Source organism: Rhinolophus hipposideros (genome assembly GCF_964194185.1).
Source record: "Rhinolophus hipposideros genome assembly, chromosome: 4".
NCBI classification, from domain to species: domain Eukaryota; kingdom Metazoa; phylum Chordata; class Mammalia; order Chiroptera; family Rhinolophidae; genus Rhinolophus; species Rhinolophus hipposideros.
In genome coordinates this window covers 5,804,276-5,825,002 of record NC_138050.1, presented here as the reverse complement: position 1 = coordinate 5,825,002, position 20,727 = coordinate 5,804,276, and the positions used below count along the sequence as shown (strand labels likewise).

The window sequence follows — 20,727 nt, the reverse complement described above, 5'->3', positions numbered from 1 at the left end:
CGCAGGGGCCGTGCTCGCTGTGAGGCAGCAGGTAACAAACAAAGCAGGGAGCAGCACTCCCAGGATGGTGGTCCCTGTCGCAGTATCCTGATCTCAGCACCTGCAGACGTAGGCTGGACCCCCACCGCAAATTCAGTTTTGCGTCAAGACTGACGATGCCATACACAAAGCAAGAGGGTATGAGGACATTTATTTGTGACATAATTGAGGTCTCTCCAACATGTGTGAAGTGGCTTGAGAGAGAGCAAGGAGAGGATGGACACTAGCTCAGCGTTTTTTATTGTCATTAGGGGTGGGCGGGCGTGGGCTCCCAAGGAAATGGGCAGGGGCTCATGTAGTTTGAATCTCCTGAAGGTGCCGAAGGAGGCAGCACTGGACTTTCTTATCAGCTTTCCCAGATGTGCAGTATTGCGGGCAGATGGAGGTCAGGGGATGGGGGTTAGGGGGGTGGGGGTGGGTAGGTAGTATAGTATGGGGGTTGGGACTGATTAGCTGTTAGCAGTCAAACATTTTTTAAAAAAAGGAGTCTGACCCTTCACTGCAGTTTCCGGGTATCTTACTCTTTTTGATGCTATTACATCAATTCAATGCATTGTTCGTTGAAAGTGAGTCCAGATACAATTGAGTTTTGTATATTGAACTTTATTGTGTAATCTTGCTGAATTCATTTATTAGTTCTCATAGTCTTTTATATTTCGTAGGCTTTTCTATATACAAGTAATGTTATCTACAAATAGAGAAATTTTGCTTTTGTTTCCAATATGCGAGCCTTTTATTTTCATGCCTAATTGCCCACGTTAGAACCTTCCATAAAATGTTGACTAGAAGTGGTAAGAGCAGACACCCTTGTCTTGTTCCCAATCTTTGGGGAAGCATTCAGTGTTTTTCCATTGAGTATGATGTTAGCTAGGGGGTTTTCCTAGATATTCTGATCAGGCTGACGGCATTTTCTATCATTCCTAATTTGTTAAGTGTTTATCATGAAGTGCTGTTGGAATTTGTCAAGTGATTTTTCTGCATCTGTTGAGATGATCATGTGGTTTTCCTTTATTCTATTAATATGGTGTAGTACATGGACTGATTTCATGTTAAATAATCTTTTATTCCTGGGATAAATCTCACTTGGTCATGGTGTACAACCCTTTTTTATATGTGACTGGTTTCAGTTTGGTATATTTTGGTGAGAATTTTGCACAAGAGATATTGGTGTGTAATTTTCTTTTCTCATAGTTTTGTCTGGTTTTGGTATCAAGGTAACACTGGCCTCATGGGATGATTTTGGAAGCATTCTCTCTTTTTTGGGAATGACTTGTGAAGAATTGGTATACGTTCTTTAAATGCTTGATAAAATTCACTAGTGACATTTGGGACTGGGCTTTCTTTGCAGGAAATTATTGGATTACTAATTCAATCTCTGTTATAAGTATATTCAGATTTTCTATTTCTTCTTGAGTCAATTTTCATGGTTTGTGTCTTTCTAGAATTTGTGCATTTCACTAGGTTATCTAATATGTTGAGATATAGATGTTCATAATATTCCATTATAATTATTTTTACTTCTGCAAGATCAGTAGTGATAACCCCTCTTTCATTCGTTGCTTAACAATTTGAATTTTCTCTTGGTTTACTTTAGCTAAAGTTTTATCAACTTTGTTTATCCAAGAATGAACTTTTGATTTTGTTGATTTTCTTTATGTTTTCTCCATTCTGTTTCATTTATTTCTACTCTGATCTTTATTATCTCCTTTCTTCTGCTTGGTTTAAGTTTAGTTTGCTCTTCTTCTGTGTCTTTATATGGAAGGTTACTTTATTGACTTGACATCTTTCTTCTTTTTTAATGTAAGAATTTACAGATATAACTTTCCTTCTAAGTATAGCTTTAGTTGCTTCACATGGTTTTGTATGGCGTGTACTTATTTTATTCATCTTAAAGTATTTTTTAATTGCTCTGTGATTTCTTCTTTGACCCATTGGTTGTTTAGTGGTGTTTCTTAATTTACGTTTATTTGTGAACTCACCGAATTTCTTCCTGTTATTGGTTTTTAATTTCATTCCTTTATAACGGCAGAATGTACTTGTATCATTTCAATCCTTTTAAATTTACTAATGCTTATTTTATAACCTAATAGATAGCTTATCCTGGAGAATGAACTGTGTGCACCCTAGGAACATATATATTCTGCTGCTGTTGGATGGTGTGTTACAGATGTCTGTTAGGTGTAGGTGGTTTATAGTATTCAAGTCTTCTATTTCCTTGTTGATTTTCTTCCTAGTTGTTCCATTATTTAAAGTGGGATTATCGAAGTCTCCAACTATTAGTCTCCAACTATTTTAATAGTCTCCAACTATTTTGAATTGTTTATTTCTCATGTCAATGCTGTAAGTTTTTGCTTTATGTATTTGGGGCTCTATTGTTAGGTGTATATACATTTATAATTGCTATATTGGCCTGATGGATTGACTTTTTTTATCATGATAAAAACACCCTCTTTATCTCTTTCACGTTTTAAAATGTATGTTGTCTGATGTAAGTATAGCCACTCCAGCTCTCTGATGGTTGTTCTTTCTATGATGCCTTACCCCACCCTTTTACTTTTAAATCAATTGTATACTTGAATCTAAAATGTTCTGCAGACAATATATATTTTGATCTTGTGTTTCATTCTGATAATCTCTGCCATGTGATTTGATTGCTTAATACATTTACATTTAATGCTATTATTGATAGAGTTGTATTTACATGTGCCATTTAACTTTTCTTTTTGGCCTCATGTTTTTTCTGTTTCTCTACTCCTCATTTTGCACTGAGTGAATATTTTCTAGTGTAGAATTTTAATTCCTTTAGTGATATTTAGAAATAATTTTATTAGTTTTCAATTACAGTTAACATGTAATATTATATTAGTTCCAGGTGTACAACACAATGATTAGACATTTATATAACTTATGAAGTGATTATCCCAATAGATCTAGTACCCATCTGACACTATACATAGCCCTTGCAATAATATTGACTGTATTCCTTATGCTATACTTTACATCCCCATGACTATTTTGTAACTACCAATTTGTACTTTTTAATTCCTTCTCTGTTTTTACCCACCCATCCTCAACCCCACTCCCAGCTGGCAACAGTCAAAATGTTCTCTGTATCTATGAGTTTATTTCTGTTTTGTTTGTTTGTTTATTTTGTTGTTTAGATTCCACATATAAGTGAAATCATATGGCATTTGCCCTTCTCTGTCTGACTTACTCCAGTCAGCATAACATCCTCTAGGTGCATTCATGTTGTTGCAGATAGAAATATTTCATTTTTTTTATTGTTGAGTAATATTCTATTGTATATATGTACTGCCTCTTCTTTCTCTGTTCATCCACTGACGGACATCCAGGCTGCCTCCATATCTTAGCCATTGTAAATAATGCTGCAATGAACATATGGATTCACATCACCCCTCAAAGTAGCGTTTGATTTCTTTGGATAAATACCCAGAAGTGGGATTACTGGGTCTTTCTTTGTCTCTTGTTATAGCCTTTGTTTTAAACTTCATTTTGTCTTGTGTAAGTATTGCTACTCAGCTTTTTGTTTGTTTGTTTCCATTTTCATAAAGTATCTTTTTCCCATCCCTTTACTTACAGTCTGTGTGTCTTTCAATCTATAGTGAGCCTCTTGTAGGCAGAATATGTAAGGGTCTTGTTTCCTTATCTATTCAGTGACCCTATCATTTGACTAGAGCATTTAATCCATTTACACTTAAAGTGATTGTTGATAGATATGTAGTTATTGCCATTTTATTATTCACTTTTTTTGATTCCCTCCCCTCCTCCTCCTCCTTCTGCTCCTATTTCTCCATCTTAAAAAAGTCCCCCTAGCATTCCTTGTAGTGGCTTAGTGGCTTAGTAGTGATGAACTCCTTTAGTTTTTTTCTAGTCTGAGAAGGTCTTTATCTGTCGTTCTATTCTAAATGACAACTATGCTGGGTAGAGTAATCTTGGTTGTAGATACTCTTCATCACTTTGACTGGTTCCTGCCAGTCCTTTCCAGCCTGCATAGTTTCTGTTGTGAAATCATCTGACAGTCTTATGGGAGCTCCCTTGTAAGGAAGTAACGGCTTTTCTCTTGCTGCTTTTAGGATTCTCTTTTTGTCTTTAACCTTTGGCATTTTAATTACGATGTGTCTTGGTGTGGGCTTCTTTAGATTCATCTTGTTTGGGACTCTCTGCACTTCCTAGGCTTGTATATCTATTTCCTTCACCAGGTTAGGAGAGGTTTCCATCATTATTTCTTCAAATAGGTTTTCAAGTCCTTGCTCTCTCTCTTCTTCTGGTACCCCCATAATGCAAATGTTGGTACATTTGATGTTGTCCCACAGGCCCCTTAAACTAGCCTCACTTTGGGGGGATTCTTTTTTCATTTTGCTGTTCTTATTGGGTGTATTCTGCTACCTTAATTCCTAAGTTGCTGATTTGATGTTCTGCTTCATTTAATCTGTTGATTTCTTCCAATGTATTCTTCATTTCTGACTGGTTCTTTTTTAAGTTTTCTGTCCCCATTTTTAGGTTTCCTATCTCTTTGTTGAAGTTCTCCCTGAGATCACTGAGCATCCTTATAACTAGTATTTTTAACTCTGCTTCTGGTAGATTGTTTGTCTCCATTTTTTTTTAGTTCTTTTTCTGGAGCTTTGTTCTGTTTGTTTATTTGGGACATGTTTCTTTGTCTTCCCATTTTAGCTGCCTCCCCATGTTTGTTTCTAAGTATTAGGTAGGGCTGCTTTTCCACCTGGTTTTATTAGAGTGGCCTTACATAGTAGGTGTCCTGTGGGGCCCAGTGGCACAATCTCCGTGGTCACCAGAGTCAGGGGTGCTCCAGGTGTGTCCCTTGTGTGGGTTGTGTGTGCCCTCCTGTTGTAGTTGAGCCTTGGTTGCTGTTTGCACATCAATGGGTGGGACTGACTGGTTGTGAGGACTGGCTGTGACTATAGTGGAGGAGCTATTGTGCAAAGTCTGACCCTATGGAGCAGGATTCACATTAGCAGGGCTCTGATTCCTGCCCAGTGCCCTTTCAGTGTGTCATCTATGGAGGTGCTAGGTGGTGCTCTGCCTTGTTCAAACCAAAGCTGGCCACCAGGCATGCTGTTCCAGGCCTCCTGGGAAAGGCCCCACCACAGGCCAAGTTTAGCTGCAGCCTATGCCCTGCCTGGGGCCACCTGGCATGAGCCACAAAGCAATCCACAGATAGTAACCACCTATGCCTGGCTGGGAGGTGCCTCAAGAGGCTCAGCTATGAACGGAGGCTGGCTGTCTCTAGTGTCTGCTTGGGGCTGCTTAGCCAGAGGAATGGGGCATGCTGAGGCCAGATGCTGCTTGTTTGGGATTTGTGTACCTTTGAGAGATTTTAGGAAAGTCCACAGCATGAGCCAAAACTAGCCATTTGTCTGGAAAAGCCAGTGGAAGCAGTTTGGGTGGGCCCACAAGTTGGGTGGGGTGGTGTCTCAGGGAAACACCAGGGCGGGTGAACAATGTAGCCATGTTGGTTAAGACTCAGATATGGTGGCCACCTGTGTGCATGCTGGGTGAGGGGAGGGTTCGACAAAGAAACAATGGCCTCTGCCACCACTTCTCTCTGGGAGAACGCTGCCCCATCCAGGTCTCCTCCAGAAGACAGACAACTCAGTTTTCTCCATACATCTCTGGCACCTTTCAAGCTGCTGCCCCAGCTTGAGCTCAGAGCAGTTGTATCCATCAGCAAGTAAGTCCATGAGTGGTACCTTTAAGAGGGGCGCCTAGGACTGCAGCCACTCTCTGGCTCACTCAGCCACAATCTCCACTGGTTTTCACAGCCAGAAGTTGTGGTGACTTTACTTGGCATTGGAGCCCTGGGCTGGTGAGACTGGTTATGGGCTGGGGCCCCTTGCTCCTTAGGATGGACCTGTGCAGCTGAGGTATCCCTCCCAATGTTTAACCTCCACAGGTGGGCATGGGACCAGCCTGTTTTGTATCTCTGCCCCTTGTACCAGTGTGGAGGTAGATTATTCTGTATGTTCTTAGTTGTAGGGCTCCTGTTCAGCTAGATTTTAGGTAATTTTCAATGATGAGTTGTTCTGTAGCTTAGTAATTTTGATGTGGTCATGAGAGGAGGCAAGCACAGCATTTACCTACTCCGCAGTCTGTACCAGAAATTACTTTAGTTATTTTTTAAGCTATACATTTTTCAGGTTTTTTTCTTTTTGATTGCTCTAGGACTTACCAATGCATCTAAACTTATCACAATCTACTTAATATTTATACCACTTTCAGTACGCTATAGAAATGTTACTCCTACGTAGCTCTATTCCCTCTTTCTTCTTTCTTATATTCATATATAAGAATAATATATGTCGGATACAAGTGCAGCAATACATAATTTTAGTTATTACTTCATATAATTATGTCTTTTAAAGAAGCAGAGAATAAAGGAGAGCAAGTATATATTTTTACTGTTTGTTATATTAACCTTCTTATTTACCATTTTTGGTTTTGTTCATTTCTTCCTATGTGATCAAGTTATCATATGGTGTAATTTCCTTACTCCCATACAGCTTTGCTCCCACTCACCTCCTTTGTGCTAAATATGTTATATTTCTATATTTTATAGGCCCAATAATACAATTATATACCTGTTGTTTTATACATTTACATTTTTAATCAGTTATGAGAAGAAATATATATTTACACTCTTTTATAATTACATAATTATGTTTACCAGTGTTCTTTGTTTTTTATTATTATTATTTGTGTGTGTGTGTGTGTGTGTGTGGACTCAAATTATCATCTGAGATTACTTGCTTTCAGTCTGAAGGACTTTCTTTAATATTTGTCATAAGTTGAGTCTGTGAGCAATAAATTTTTCTCTCTTTTTTTTTATTTGGGGAATGTCTTTATTTTGGCTAGATTTTTAAAAGCTAGTTTCGCTCCATATAAGACTCTGGGTTAACAGTTTTACTTTTAGCCCTTTGGCCTCTGATAAGAAGTTAGCTGTTCATCTATTGGTATTCACTTGTTCATAGTCATTTTTCTCTTCCTGCTTTCAAGATTATCTCTGTCTTTGGCTATCAAGATTTTTACCATGATGTGTTCGGATGTGGGTCTCTTTGCATATATCTTATTTCGATTTCCTTGAGCATCTTGGACATGTAGATTAATGTTTTTAATAAATTTTGGAAATTTTCAGCTATTATTTCTTCAAATATTTTTTGTGCTCCTTTCATTCTCTTCTCTCCATTTGATATACTCATTATTTGTATGTCATTGCACTTAATGGTGCATTTCTCATTTCTCTGAGCCTCTATTAATTGTTAATTTTTCTTTATTCTTTTTGTGTTGTTATTCATTGGATTGCATAATATTTATTGATCTATCTTTAAGTTCACAGATTCTTTTTTCTGCCAGTTTAAATGTTTTAGGACCCCACCAGTTAATTTTTCATTTTAGTTATTTTACTTTTCAACACCAGAATTTCTATTGAGTTTTTTTTCTTTTTAAATACTTTCTATTTGTTTATTGTCATTTTCCATTTAATGAGACATTGCCATCACATTGCTTTAACCATCAGTTCCTTTAGTTCTTTGAATATATTCATGACAGTTATTTTGAAGTATTTGTTTGCTAAGACATACCTTTGAGCCCTCTTGCAGACAGTTTCTGTTTCCAGCTTTTTCCCCCACTATGTATGAGTCATATTTTTCTGTTTTTTGGCATATCTTAAAATGTTTTGTTGTACACAGGACATTTTAGATAATATATTGTCACATCTCTGGATCCTGATTACCTAACTTCCTGTCTGGGGCTTGTTGTTTGCTTATTTATTTGTTTAGTCACATGGTTGGTCTATTTTAGGGAAGCCTATTTCCACCACAATGTGAAGCCACTGATGTTACTCCACAGAGGGCACAGCCTGGGGAATGTACATAATCACTCTGATAGTATTGTGGCAGAGCTTTCTTTGTCTCTTTCCCTGATCTCTCTGTTAAGCTGTCTTCCCCCCTTTGATAACACATCCAACTATCAGGCTCCACTGATTACTGCCTGATTGCTTTATTGTTTTTTACAATGCCCTGTGGCATAAATTGCTCCACTCTCTGATCCAATTAAATTCAGGCTCCTTTTTAGGGGTAGTTTTTGAAGCCACTCTTTGAGATTAGTTCTGAGACCTGGAAGGCTTTTCTTAGCTGTTTTCCTGGTTCTTTTGATAAAGTAGCTTACCTACAGTTTATCTTGTTGCTCTATAGAACCTATCAACTTCCTCCTCATTGCTTACCATAAAAGTCTACATTGTTTTCAAGAGTGTCTTTAGACTTGAATTTCTTCATCACTCTATTCCAAATAAAGCCAATTTCTTTGCCATAAAAATAACAGTGTTTCAGCCATTTTTGTTCTTATGGCCTGTCTCTACCCTTGGGCAAAATCTCTTAGTCATAATTCTGCTAAGGAGTAGGGATAGTGACTGTTTCTCTTGGATGGGTATGGGAAGTGGTGGTAGCCTGCCTCTCCCCATGAGATATCATAGCTCTTGAGAGAGGAAGCTGTCATCTGGGCTACAGCCACCTAGAGTAGAGCTTTCATCATGCTGAGATGGAGGGTGCAGAAGAGGAAGGGAGTGGGTCATGGCTCAGGTATCATCTGCTCTCATCGTTCTTAATGAGATTTAATAGATTTTTTACACAAATGTTTCTTCATTTGCAATATGCCCATAGAACACTTTCCAGAGACTTTACATGATTGCAATTTTTTAAAAAACAATTTTCACCAATTATGGTTGTTTCACTAGAGAAAATGTCCATGGAGCTCCTCATGCCCCTCATGTGGAAGTTGTCTCTCTTATGTGCTCCTTGGTTTTATTATGATATAAACTGTATCATTTGTTTATTGAGGGCTTGCTATGCACCTGATACATTATTTCTGTGCAAGCCTATATTTTTGAATAGTCCAAGGATACAAAGTACTTGGAAAAATATATTCTTCTGATATGCTGGACTTGTTTGAAAAATAGGAAGGCCTACATATTTTTATAATTAAGTCCCTTTTATGAGAAACTAAGATTAAATTAAGGCATATTCAATTAGGCACTGGTGGTATAAAAATATTAAAACCTTCTTCTCTAAACCCTGAAGGTATGCATACTATTTGTGAGATTTATTTGCTAACCGAAAAGACCATTGTATAGAAATTTGATGTATAGTGGAGGTTACATTAAATTTAGGAAAATTATGTACACAAAGAGTTGGGACAAGACACGCTTCCACAAATAGCCCCAACCCCTCCACACACACACACACACAATATTTGCCTTCATTTAAAGGAAGAACTGGGAAAAACAGAACGTAATCTTACCATTTGCAACAACATGGATGGACCTAGAAGATATTACGCTAAGTGATATAAGTCAGACAGAGAAAGACAAATACCGTATGATCTCACTTACATGTGGAATCTAAAGAAGAGTATAAATGAGCAAACAAAACAGAAATAGACTCAGAGATATAGAGAAAAAACTGATGTTTGCTTGATGGGAGGGGTGCTGAGGATGGGGGAGGTAAGGGGATTAGAAAATACAAATTAGTCTCTAGGATATAAAATGCAGTATGGTAAATATAATTAATAATGTAAAGATTATGTAGGGTGCCGGATGGGTACTGGACTTATCAGGGGATCAATTCATAGATTGTGTAGATGCCTGACCACCGTGGTATGCACTTGATGTAGAATAATATTGAATGTCAACTATAATTAAATATATAGTATATAGTCACGGATGTAAAGTACAACATAGGGAATATAGTCAGTGGTATTGTAACAGCTATGTACAATGTCAGAGGGGTAGTAGACTGGGGGAAAGGAGTTATCACTTTGTAAATGTCTAATCATTATGTTGTTTTGTACACCTGAAACGAATATAAAAAAATAAAATTAAGAAAAAAAGGAAGAGCTGGACGAAGGGAATGTGAAAGCTAGAAAGTAATTTAGAGACCTGCTTCTTGAGCACTTGGAGTCCTGTGTTGTCAACTCCTCCTGTTCTCTTCCTCTATGGCACTGCTACCTTTCTACTAATAGAATGAACAATACTTGAGTGTACATAGGGATTGAATAGGATTTTTCCATGAACATGTTCAATGGCTTAATTGACTTATGTAGTCATTTAATAAAATTAATTTTCGTTCTTAAATAAATAAAAAATGAATGTTTACCACATGCCAAGGTGCCTCTGTTAGGAATTCTGACTCTGCCTTCATTCCGAAATATGGGCTTGTTTGTTTTTTTAAACTTTTTCATATTCTGCTTATTTGATTTTGTGTAATCGAAAGTCAGTTATTGACTAACTTGGTTAGGAAGGAGGTTCTGTATAACTGAAAATAGTATCAAAATGTAATAGGTTTAGTATATATTTATTGTTGAAATTGCATTTGATTTTTAGCAACTCTTTTACTGTTTTACTGGCATCATACCAAATTGATTGGGTGTACACTTATTGTGAAAATGATATCTGATATATCATGGGGACACTTTCATTATTGTGGGGATATCATGTAACATTATACAGGATGATATGAGAGCAATTAAAAGGCATTGGAAATGACATTTAATTGCTAATGCAAAAAGGCCATTGCTTCTTATTAAACACTGATTATTTCTTCTTTGTCATATTGGAGCATTTTTCTAAGCATTAGACAGACCTGAGTTGCAATACCTGCAGCCCCCGTTCCCTGTTCCCTCTTCCCTCTGTGTGCACCTGATTCTTCCTCTCCTAGTCCTGACCCAGGAGTCAGGAAGCCACGCATGTGAACGTTCCACTTTCATGTGCACATGCAGCCATCTGTGACCTCACCGTTAGGGGGCGCTGCTGGCAGAGGAAGAGGCGCCATTGATGCAGCCTGACACCTATTGGTTCTCTAGATATTTCCATCCCATTGGCACTTTCTAATATGGAGATTCTTCATTGATTTTTAGGTATTGAATTTTTACAAATGGACGGTTTTCAAAAAGTACGTTTAATCTGCAACCTGATTACTCTTTCACTAAAAACACGGCTGAGGGATTTGTATACAAGCACTTGGTGTCAGGTGAAAGTTGTTAGGTGGGTTGACAAGGGCAATTCTACAGAATACTAGGAAGCTTGGCCCTTTTTCCTTTGAAATGTCATATCAAAGAGCATGTGTGTGTGTTGATAACATTCTGGTTCTACCCGGCACTGAGAGGCTTCTTGTAGTGTTGTGGTGATTATGGCAATGGCAGAGTGGAGCCCAGCTCGGAAACAGTGGTGCCGAGATGATGGATCTGTACCGTGATGTTGTATTATTTCAAGAGCTGGATTTGTACATATCTGGGAACTAGTCTTAAAGTTTGCACTAATATAAACACAGGCCATAGAAAGAAAAAGAAAAGGAAAAGAAACCTAACATTAATTTGAGTACCTATCGGTTTCTGTGTTACAATCAGTGTTACTTATACTAACCCTGCAAGGTCAGTTTTACCATCTGCACTTCCTTCTGGAGGAGAATGCTGAGGTTCTAAGTGTCGGTCAAGTACCAGGGGTCACACAGCTGGTGATTGATAGGGCCTAGATTTCTAACTGGCCAGCACCCACAGTCTGTGCTTTTTCTGTCTCATTCCTGCAACCCACAAAACGTTAGTAAAGGATTCTTTGTACCTGTTTCCATCACTTAGTACATACTGCTTATGATTGCTAATGAATAGCTGTCACGAAGGTTTCTTGTCCCTTGTATGTCAGATTTTAAGGTGTATCTCAATTTCAAAATTCTAGGGTAACTTGCAACCATAAGTGTTCTCATGCCTTTCAGCTTCCTACCCACTTTGTACCGTTCTTTACGAGCCTAGAGAGGGTCACTTGTCTGTTTTCCTCTTATCCACCTGCTGCCTGTCCTCCTCTTGGAGTTCTCTAAAGCCTCTAGCCCCCATTGAGGGGCTTTCTCATAGAGAAGTATTTGTGAACGTGCTGAATCGGACCCTGCAAGATTCCTTGTGGTCTGTTTATGACAGAGCGGATTCATACTGACCCTCGGTGTATAATCTATCTTGCTGTCAACTGAGATTTTTTGTTGGTTTGTTTGGGTTTATTTTTGCAGATTTAAAGAAAGTCTCCAGTTCGAATGCTGCAAAATCCAGTCTGCCGAAATCGGGCCTTCGCCCTCCTGGGTACGCGCGCCTCCCGGCAGCCAAGCTGGCGGCCTTCGGCTTCGTGCGAAGCTCCAGCGCGTCGTCTTCCGTCTCCAGCACCCAGGCCGTGGACAGCGCGCCGCCCGAGTCCAGCCGCCTGGCCACCCGTAAGTGGGCGTTGTCCTGCGGGCAGGAGGAGGGGGGCGGGACAGGCTTCCTTTTCTTTACGTGGTAAGCTAACAATTTGGGTCGACTACCTTAAGCTGCCATTATTGGGGTTTAAGAATAATCTACTGAAGAAAAGTAGCCCATTTGGCACTACCATTTTCTCAGTTATGGGGAATTAATGTGCTGGAAAAAAGACTTTTAAACTACTCATAAATCTAAGAAATGAATTATCCAGGGACTGATCTCAGGAGCCCTTTGTTTCGTGGATAATAAGTAAGAAGTCAAAGATCCAAAAACAGGGGTTACCACGTTGTGCTATCACGAAACATATTAGATATGAAATATTAGTGGAAAAATCATAGTCACCTGTGATTACCTGCAGTACCTTCATACTGGCGGATCACTTGACCGGGTTTCGAAAAGTTGATGATATTCTACATGGGAAAGCACAGCTGAGGTTCTTCAAGTCTGTGCCTGGAAGGGACCGCATTAACTGAGATGGTTGCCGTCCAGGCCTGGTTCCTGAGATGGATGTTGGAAGCTGTATTTTAAAGTATGAATGAATAGCCTCATAGCAACCAGTGTCCCTAAATATGACCCAGAGGCTGCCCCTTTTGGCTGAACTTTGACAACCAACCCCAACTCAGCCTCGTCAACTTCAGAGTCATTGTTATTGAATCTGAAGCCATGACATCTCAGATGCTGGTTAGCAAGAATCTGCCTGAGGGCCAGGAAGGTCTGACAGGTTGCCATGTGGAACGCTGTTTTGAAGGGATTATAGAAGTTGAATCAATTTGGAAAGTTGGGGAGGTGGGGGGAGAGACAGAGAGAGAGAGAGAGAGAGAGAAAGAGAGAGAGAGAGAGAGAGAGAAGGGACAGGGGGAGAGAATGGTTGAGAATGAGATTGGTTATATTGTTTTTTTCAGTTTCCTTTCTCTAAGCTTGTTCTTTCTAATCCTTTCTTGGGTTTACAGAGATGGTGTGTGGAATGTTTGTATATTTACAGTTTTAAATTTTGGTTTTCCTAGTTATTCCTTGAAGTAATGCATTATATTTTCCTTTATCTTGATGTGTTTGTAAGCAGTTTCCGAGAGGTTCTTTGCTGGCTTGGTTTCCTGACGGTGCTGTGGTCAGGTCTACCTGCACCAGATCCATTTTAGGAATACCCGTGTACTTAGGACTGACATCAGGGCACAGTCGGTGTCTCAAAATTTGAAATGTGACTATAATAAAGAACTATTTGCAAATGTGTAACTCGTATTTTTAGATATGCATGTGTGTATTACCAGTCTGAAGATCTTTAAATATAGGAGCAATTACTTGTCACCCTTTTTAGTAGTAAAATTCCCAGTAGCATATTTCTCTTTTAGAGGGAGCACAAAGGAAAAATATCTCATATGGTATATATCTTTCCAAGGAAAAAGTTAAGGTTTTGAGTCCTTAAAAAAAAATTAACCTCAAGCTGACTAAAGTCTCGTGCCCTTGGCAGCAGCTTTTGCTAAAGGAAGGCTGACAGTTGTGGACAGAATAATTCCAGGTGTGCTTAGGGCATTTTTAATCACTCCTGCTTCAAAGGATACTAGATAGGGAACCCCGGAGCCCCCAGGACTTATGTGCCAGAGAAAATAACTCTTAGTTTAAAGACTTCGTATTGAAAGCAATATCTACTCTATTCAGAATTTTATGTTTTTAAAAACAGTATGTTAGAATTGAGTTTTATTTGTCATGTCACGATGCGTAAAGTTTGTACTTCATCAGTGAACCCCAGAAACACTTCACACCCATTTGAATTGCTGTCTTAGTACCATTAACCATTATGCTTATACTTGTGAGCGGTAACGTCAAGAACCATGTGTGTATGTCCCTTACTGGAGCAGTGATGATTTGATGACAAGGATAAGTAAAACATGAAGCTCCTGAAAGAGCAGCCAGTCCTTCCATGATCTCTTAGGAGCAGAGCCTTGCTGGGTTAGCTTACAGAAACGGCTCACACGCTATCAGAGTTGCTTCCTGTTTTGTTCCTTGGAATGTTGGTCTTTCTCCAGACATTACTTTCCCACCGGATTCATTTTAGGAAAACCTGTGTCACTAGCGACTACATCGTGGCGCAGTAGATGTCTCAAAATCTAAAATGGGACTATACTGAGGAACTCTTTGCAAACATGCAGCTCATATATTTAGATACTCGTGTGCCTATGAACAGTCTGAACAGGTCCCACAGTGACTGTGGCATGATAAATTTGGGACACTTCTAAGTGATTCTAGGTCCTCAATGTTTCCTGGGCCACCTTGGCTTAGCTGCAACTCTTTGTTTTGTTTTTTTTTCGGTCTGTCTACTTATTTTGGTCTACTTAATTTCCTGGGTTCTGAGGGACAAGTGAGGATGAGTGTGGAGAGGGGGCGCCGCGAGATGCCTGGATGTGGTCTCAGCTGTTCTCTGCTCATCAGCCCTCCACACAGGGCTCGGGCTCTGTGCCGTCAGTGCCACCCCAGTGGGCAGTGGCTTCCTATGTCACAAGGTTTGACAAATAGAGCAGACCTGGGGCAGTGGATTATGTCTCTAGGTCCTTCGAACCTGACGGCATCTGAGCATCCAGTTCGCCCCCTCGTTGTATAGCTGAGCAAACAGATCAGGATGGCTCGCTTGGGGTCCTGGGCCAGGGTTCTCTTTCCTCTAATTAGTTCTTAAAGCTGCCATAGAGGGGAAAGACACACCCAGGATTTGAAGCCTTTTCTTCCGATGAAGCAAATTTTAGAGTCTGAGTTGCCTAGAGAGGCCCCTCAGGCCAAACTCACCTGTCCTCAGCCCTTCCAGTGTGGTCATCAGGGAGCTTTAAGGGTGTGAACACTGTCAGTGGCGGGAGTATTCCATTTTGTGCAGAAGACACTCTCTTTGTCAGGACATGCTTTAGGTGGGCTCAGGCTGCCCCCTGCCCTTCCTGACTAGCAGCCCAGTTTCTCTGGATTAATACAGACCCTGTGTGATCACTGCTTTGCAGGAGACGGTTCTCGGCACCTCCCTTCCTACGCAGGTTTGCCCACTGCGTGAAGATTATGAGTTTGGCCCATCTAGAAGCTCAAATAGAACTTGAAATCACGCTACTTAGTGACCCACAGCTTTAAGATCGAATTGAACAGGAAAAAAGTAATTCTCTAACTTGAAACAAATTTAAAATCATAGCAGGTCTGACCCAGTATGTAGCTCATCATTTTTTTATAGTTTCAGAGAAGGAGCAGAAATCTCCAATATATGCCTTAGGCAATAGAAACTTAGGGAAAAACAGTTACTCTAGAATTTAGTGTTGGTTAACGTACTGTAGACTAAAGTATACCTAGTTGTCAGGTTTATCGGCAGTTAGCTGTAGACTTGATTTTCTCAGTGGGTAAGTAAGTGTAATTTAAAGTTAAAACTTTGGGAGTGTGTGTGTGGGCGGGGGAAATAGGAAGACTTAGGGTTTCATGAATTAATCATGAATGAACATAGATCATATCACCCAAGGGTAGAATAATTTATGTGGAGGATCCTATGTCATTGTGTGTTCTGAAGAGCACCTAACCCATTGGGTGCTCAAGAAACAGGAAACATCAGAAAAGAATATAAAGAAAGTGACTTTTGCAGCTGTCCTGCCCAATTTCTCCTCTACCTCCTCTCTTTTTAAATACCGTCATGTTTTCTCTATGGGGTGAGCTAAGACCAGAAATCATAGAGAATTTGAAAAGAGAAGCCCAAAAGAAAAATGAAGGTTTTCTGTCCCTGTATTTTCTCAGTGCAGGAAGTAGTAGAATGTTTGGGGAAGTAGGGATGTACGTGAGGGAGTGGACAGAGACTGACATTTGTATAAATGACCATGAAACTAGGATGCATGTGCCCTCAGCCTTAAAAATGATAGCACGTTGGATAGAGGTCGTGATTTGGGGCGGAGGGATGATTTCTGATTGCAGGGATCAGGGAGTTTCTCACAGGGCTTGTAAGCTGGGCAGTATTTGGGGAGGTGGAGGTGCGCTCTGGGAGATACTTCTAGCGGAGCTGTGGGTGGGTCCAGAAAACCTCCTGAACCTAAGGGATTGCCATTTCTGGTGTAGCCTGCCCATTCATTACTTTGTCTGTCTCCTGAATACTGAGGGCTGTGTGTTTGAGCTTCCCAGGTTTGTTCTTACAATGCGTCTACTTCAGTTCTTTCATCTTCCCTTTGGCCATCTTATCCATAGCTTCAGCTCTTAACAGTTGGGACACGATACTGAATCTGTATTTCCAGTCCCATCCTCTCTCTAGAATGACTCACCTACATTTCAAAGGACCTTCCAAATATCTTCAACTGGGTATCTCAAGTCACCTCAAACTGAACATTTCCCCAGAAATGAAGCTTCCATTATTTTTTACAAACCCATACCTCCTCTCAAAGTTGCTCTATCTTCTAATGATATCTATCATCTCCTGGCTACTGAGGCTGGAAATTTTAGAACCAGCATTATCTCTCTCCTTCTTTCTGCTTTCCTTTGTCTTCAGTGATCAAATCTGACCAATTCTTACTCTCTCACATTTACCCCACTCTCAGTCTTCTCACCTCATCATCTTAGTTTTAATCATCTTAGTTTTAATACTAGTTCTCACCTAAACTATTTCCCATATGTCTTCACTCTCTAATCCATCAGGCACTTGATCCTAGATCATTTTCCCTTCAACCCTGTTTTGATTTGTGTCCCTGTTCCAGGTCCTAGATGTTCCAGGGCCTCCATGACCTGCCCAGCTCCTTCTCACCCTCCCCACACACCATCTCCCTGACACACACCCTCAACTAGCCAACCAGAATTATGCACATTTTTCTCTGAGTGCTTTGTGCATTCCTGCCTTTGGGGCTTGGTGTGAACCATTCATCTCTGCAATGCTCTCCCCTCCCCCAAATCTCTGTGTAGATTTTGTCATTTTCAGGTGCAATTCAAATATCATTTCCTCTAAAAAAAAAAAGCCTTCCTTCAACTGTGAACCCAAAATGAGCTTTTCACCTGGGAACTGCTCCAGCCCCTCGCTTGCATCATTTTTGTGTGTGGATTATCACATATCGTCTTATTGCAATTATTTGTTTCTACGTCCTGTCTCCTTTATGGATTGTAAGCTTTTGAGGATAACGGCTATGTCCCCATAATTTTAGTATCCCTCATGCTACCTAGCATGGCCTTTACAGTAAATAATAGAATTTCAAGAGACATTCTCTCCCAATAGAAACATTTTCTCTTAGGTAAGAGTATGGAACATGAGAGACCTTGGAGAGTAACTTGGACAGCTTTCTGAAATATTTTGCATTGGGAATACATTTTCGCTTTATCAAAACTTTTGCAGGTCTTGAGAGTTAGTGAAGTTCATCATTGTGGTTTTCACAGTTTTCTAGACTCTGCTGTACCCATAGATAATTCATACAACTCAAAGAATAGAAAAGATAATAGGTCGTTTAAAGTGTAATTCTATTCAGAGATAAATTATCACATAGACAGACCTAATAATCTCACAAATGTCTGATAATCTATATATCTCCTTGAATACAATTAGCCATTTAAAAAGAATTGGGCTAAAACCCTATTGTTGAGGTTTTTCATGAGAGAATTTCAAATTTTCCAAAATTAAATATCTCCACTTGAAGACATTAGATATTCTCATTAAATTCTAGAGTTTTATTTCTTGTTATAATAAATAAGTACACGTTCTTTATTGAATAGGATTTGGGTTCTGGGGATAATCGGAACTGGAAAATCACTAGCCTTTTTGGAAGATTAATCAATGAAAATGAAGGTTGATATGAAAGCCTTTTGCAATTCTAACTTCAGTGTTTATGTTCATGAATACTATAAAATACATTTATATACATAACATGTTTTATTCTTTTATATCTGGCATGCATTCTAAATAAGACTAGAGTTGACAAGAAGTGTTATTAATAACTCCTGGTGAAATAGCCATTAGCCTATCTCATGTTCCATTGGCAGAGAGGGAGTCATTTTTTATTCATGGAAAAAGGAGCTGGAAGGGACCTGTGAGGTCAGATTTCAGAGAAGCTATTGCCTATTTGAGATTAAGCCTTATTGGCATTGTACATTTTCTTTCACAACACTCAGACAATGACCAGATCCACCCAGAGATGAGATTAGAATGTAAATGTGTTTTGTTTTGTGTTTAAGAAAGTTGGCCATTTATGGTTGTAAGGTAAAATGAAATTTAGGGATAATATTTTTATTTATAGTAAAAATCACGTCTAGTTGAAGTGACCATTTTTTCTTGGCTGTCTCGCTTTGTTGAGATCAGATTGGCCATTTGGCCTTCCCCTATCTGTACTCTTTCAGCATCTGTTATTGGGTGAGAATGGAGTTCGGTAATACAGCTGCTGTGACGCGGACACCATTATCCTTGCCCTTGTGAAGTTAGAACCAGTGGGGAGACAGGAGTGTGCAGACGCATCCATGCAGGGAGCAGTTAGTGTGGCTGTGGTCGGAGAGGGCACAGCATTTGGTGGGCAGGTTGGGGAGGACATACACTCATCCTTCTGAGTGGGGGTGGAAAAAGACCACACTACCCTTGGGCCCTCTCCTGGCTGTCTCAGCCCTTCTGCATTGTATCTTTGGATCCAATTATTCCACACTGGTTTTGGAATGTTGTGGTAATGACAATGTTGTGGATTTGCTGTAAAACAATCCAGCAAAGGAACGAAACAAAGCAAAACACAAAACTAATGGCAAAACAACAGTACAAGAATGTGACAAGAGTGTAGAACAAGAAAGACCTTGGAAAGTAATTTGGGCAGAGTTTGATGGGCAAGTTTTTGATAATCCTTGAAGCTGGATGGTGGAACTGAGAGAGTTCATTATGTTATTTACTCCACCTTTTTTGTATGTTCAAAAATTTCTATAAAAGAAGGTTAAAATCCCATCTTCTCTCTATGTGGACTTTTACTTCTTAGCGGACGTCATAGCATAGTAGCGAAGGCCATGGTCTCTGGAGGTAGACTTCCTGGGTTTGCACCCTGCCTCTGCCATTTACTAGCTCTGTGACTCAGGACAAGTTGCTCATTAATCTCTCTGTGCCTTGGTTTCCTCATTGTAAAATAATAATGATAAATAAAGTAAGTACAAAAACCACCATAGGATTGACAGGAACATTAAATGGAGTTAGTAAGTGGGAAGTGCTTAGAACATGGCCTTACACAATAATAAGAATGTTCTTTTGGTCAATCCCATCCACTGGCCCTGTTCATGAAGCTCTGTATTGAGAAGGATTTAAAAGCTCAGTCGGGAAATGGCCATGATAGATTAACATGGGGTCAGGAAGGGGCAGTGATAACATCTAAGCCAGGGAGATGACATCCATTCATTCCTAAAGTTTTATAGTCAGCGCTCTCATGGGTGGTAAATACCTTTCCGAGCATTACATTTAAACATATATCATTTGTGAAACATTAAGGCAGGCAGTTCTGGAAGTTGATCAGATGATTTTCACGGGAGTCTCTTACCTTTGAGCTATAAGTTTGTGGTTGTTTGGATATTTATAAAATATAGGCAAGGAAAATTGAGTTTTGAGTTCTTTATCTAAAAGGGATGTGCCACGTCCTTAGCATGTGATCATTTAAGAAAATACATTCAGTTGGGTTCCCTTTAAGTGAAACATATTTATGCAAGGTGACTAATACATACCACATTAATCTAAGCTGATGGCATTTCAAACCTCTGCTCAAAATAGAAACTGAGAGTTGGATCTGATTTTATTTCTGTGCCTTTCTAATGTCGGTAGGGAAAAAAATGGGAACATTTGATTTTGCAGTGTATGAAGGACTTCACACAGCTTCTTATTTTGCTAGAATCTAATTTCCATTGTACAAGGGCTTTACTTTGTCAAACATCTCAATCCTATTTGGACGGGTGGAGAAAAAAAAAGAGTGAGTACAAAAATCAAAATAAGCTTTTCATTTTCTCTGGAAATGAGGAAGTCAAACACATGCCTCTGATGAATTTAAATATCTAGTTCCCTGGAATCTGTAATTATGTAATTTAAATTATTCTTTATAAGGAAAAAAATAGAATCATTTTCACTGAATGTTATGAATTTTCTCAATTATTTCCACACATTCTTTGTTTTTCTCCTCTCTTTGCTTCCTGCCCACATTTATAAAGGAGAACATGGTCCTTCTGAGTGCTATTCATTGCCTATAAGTGAAAATATTTTCTTTATTGCTTCAGTAACACCTAGTTTGTCTGCTTTTACTCAGATGTGTGGGAAAAGCTGTTAAAAATCACATTGTCCCTCAAAAGGTTAAGTGCCACATTCTAGCACGTTCTAACTCATTCAAGATATTTAATGAAGAAAGGCTATTTTGAACTATTGGAAAATGGTTAAGATAAAAAACATGCCACACTTGCATGTATAAT

At 39.3% G+C, this 20,727-nt stretch overlaps 1 protein-coding gene across 3 annotated transcripts in view; it reads left to right on the top strand.

Moving 5' to 3' along the window:
- Positions 1-20,727, top strand: part of MTUS2 (microtubule associated scaffold protein 2) — a 533,984-nt gene that overhangs the window by 239,036 nt on the left and 274,221 nt on the right. For all 3 annotated transcript variants that reach the window (XM_081046099.1, XM_081046097.1, XM_081046098.1), the window contains one exon: positions 12,120-12,317. In XM_081046099.1, the coding sequence (XP_080902225.1) occupies positions 12,120-12,317 (198 nt within the window). The remainder of the gene's footprint in view (positions 1-12,119; positions 12,318-20,727) is intronic.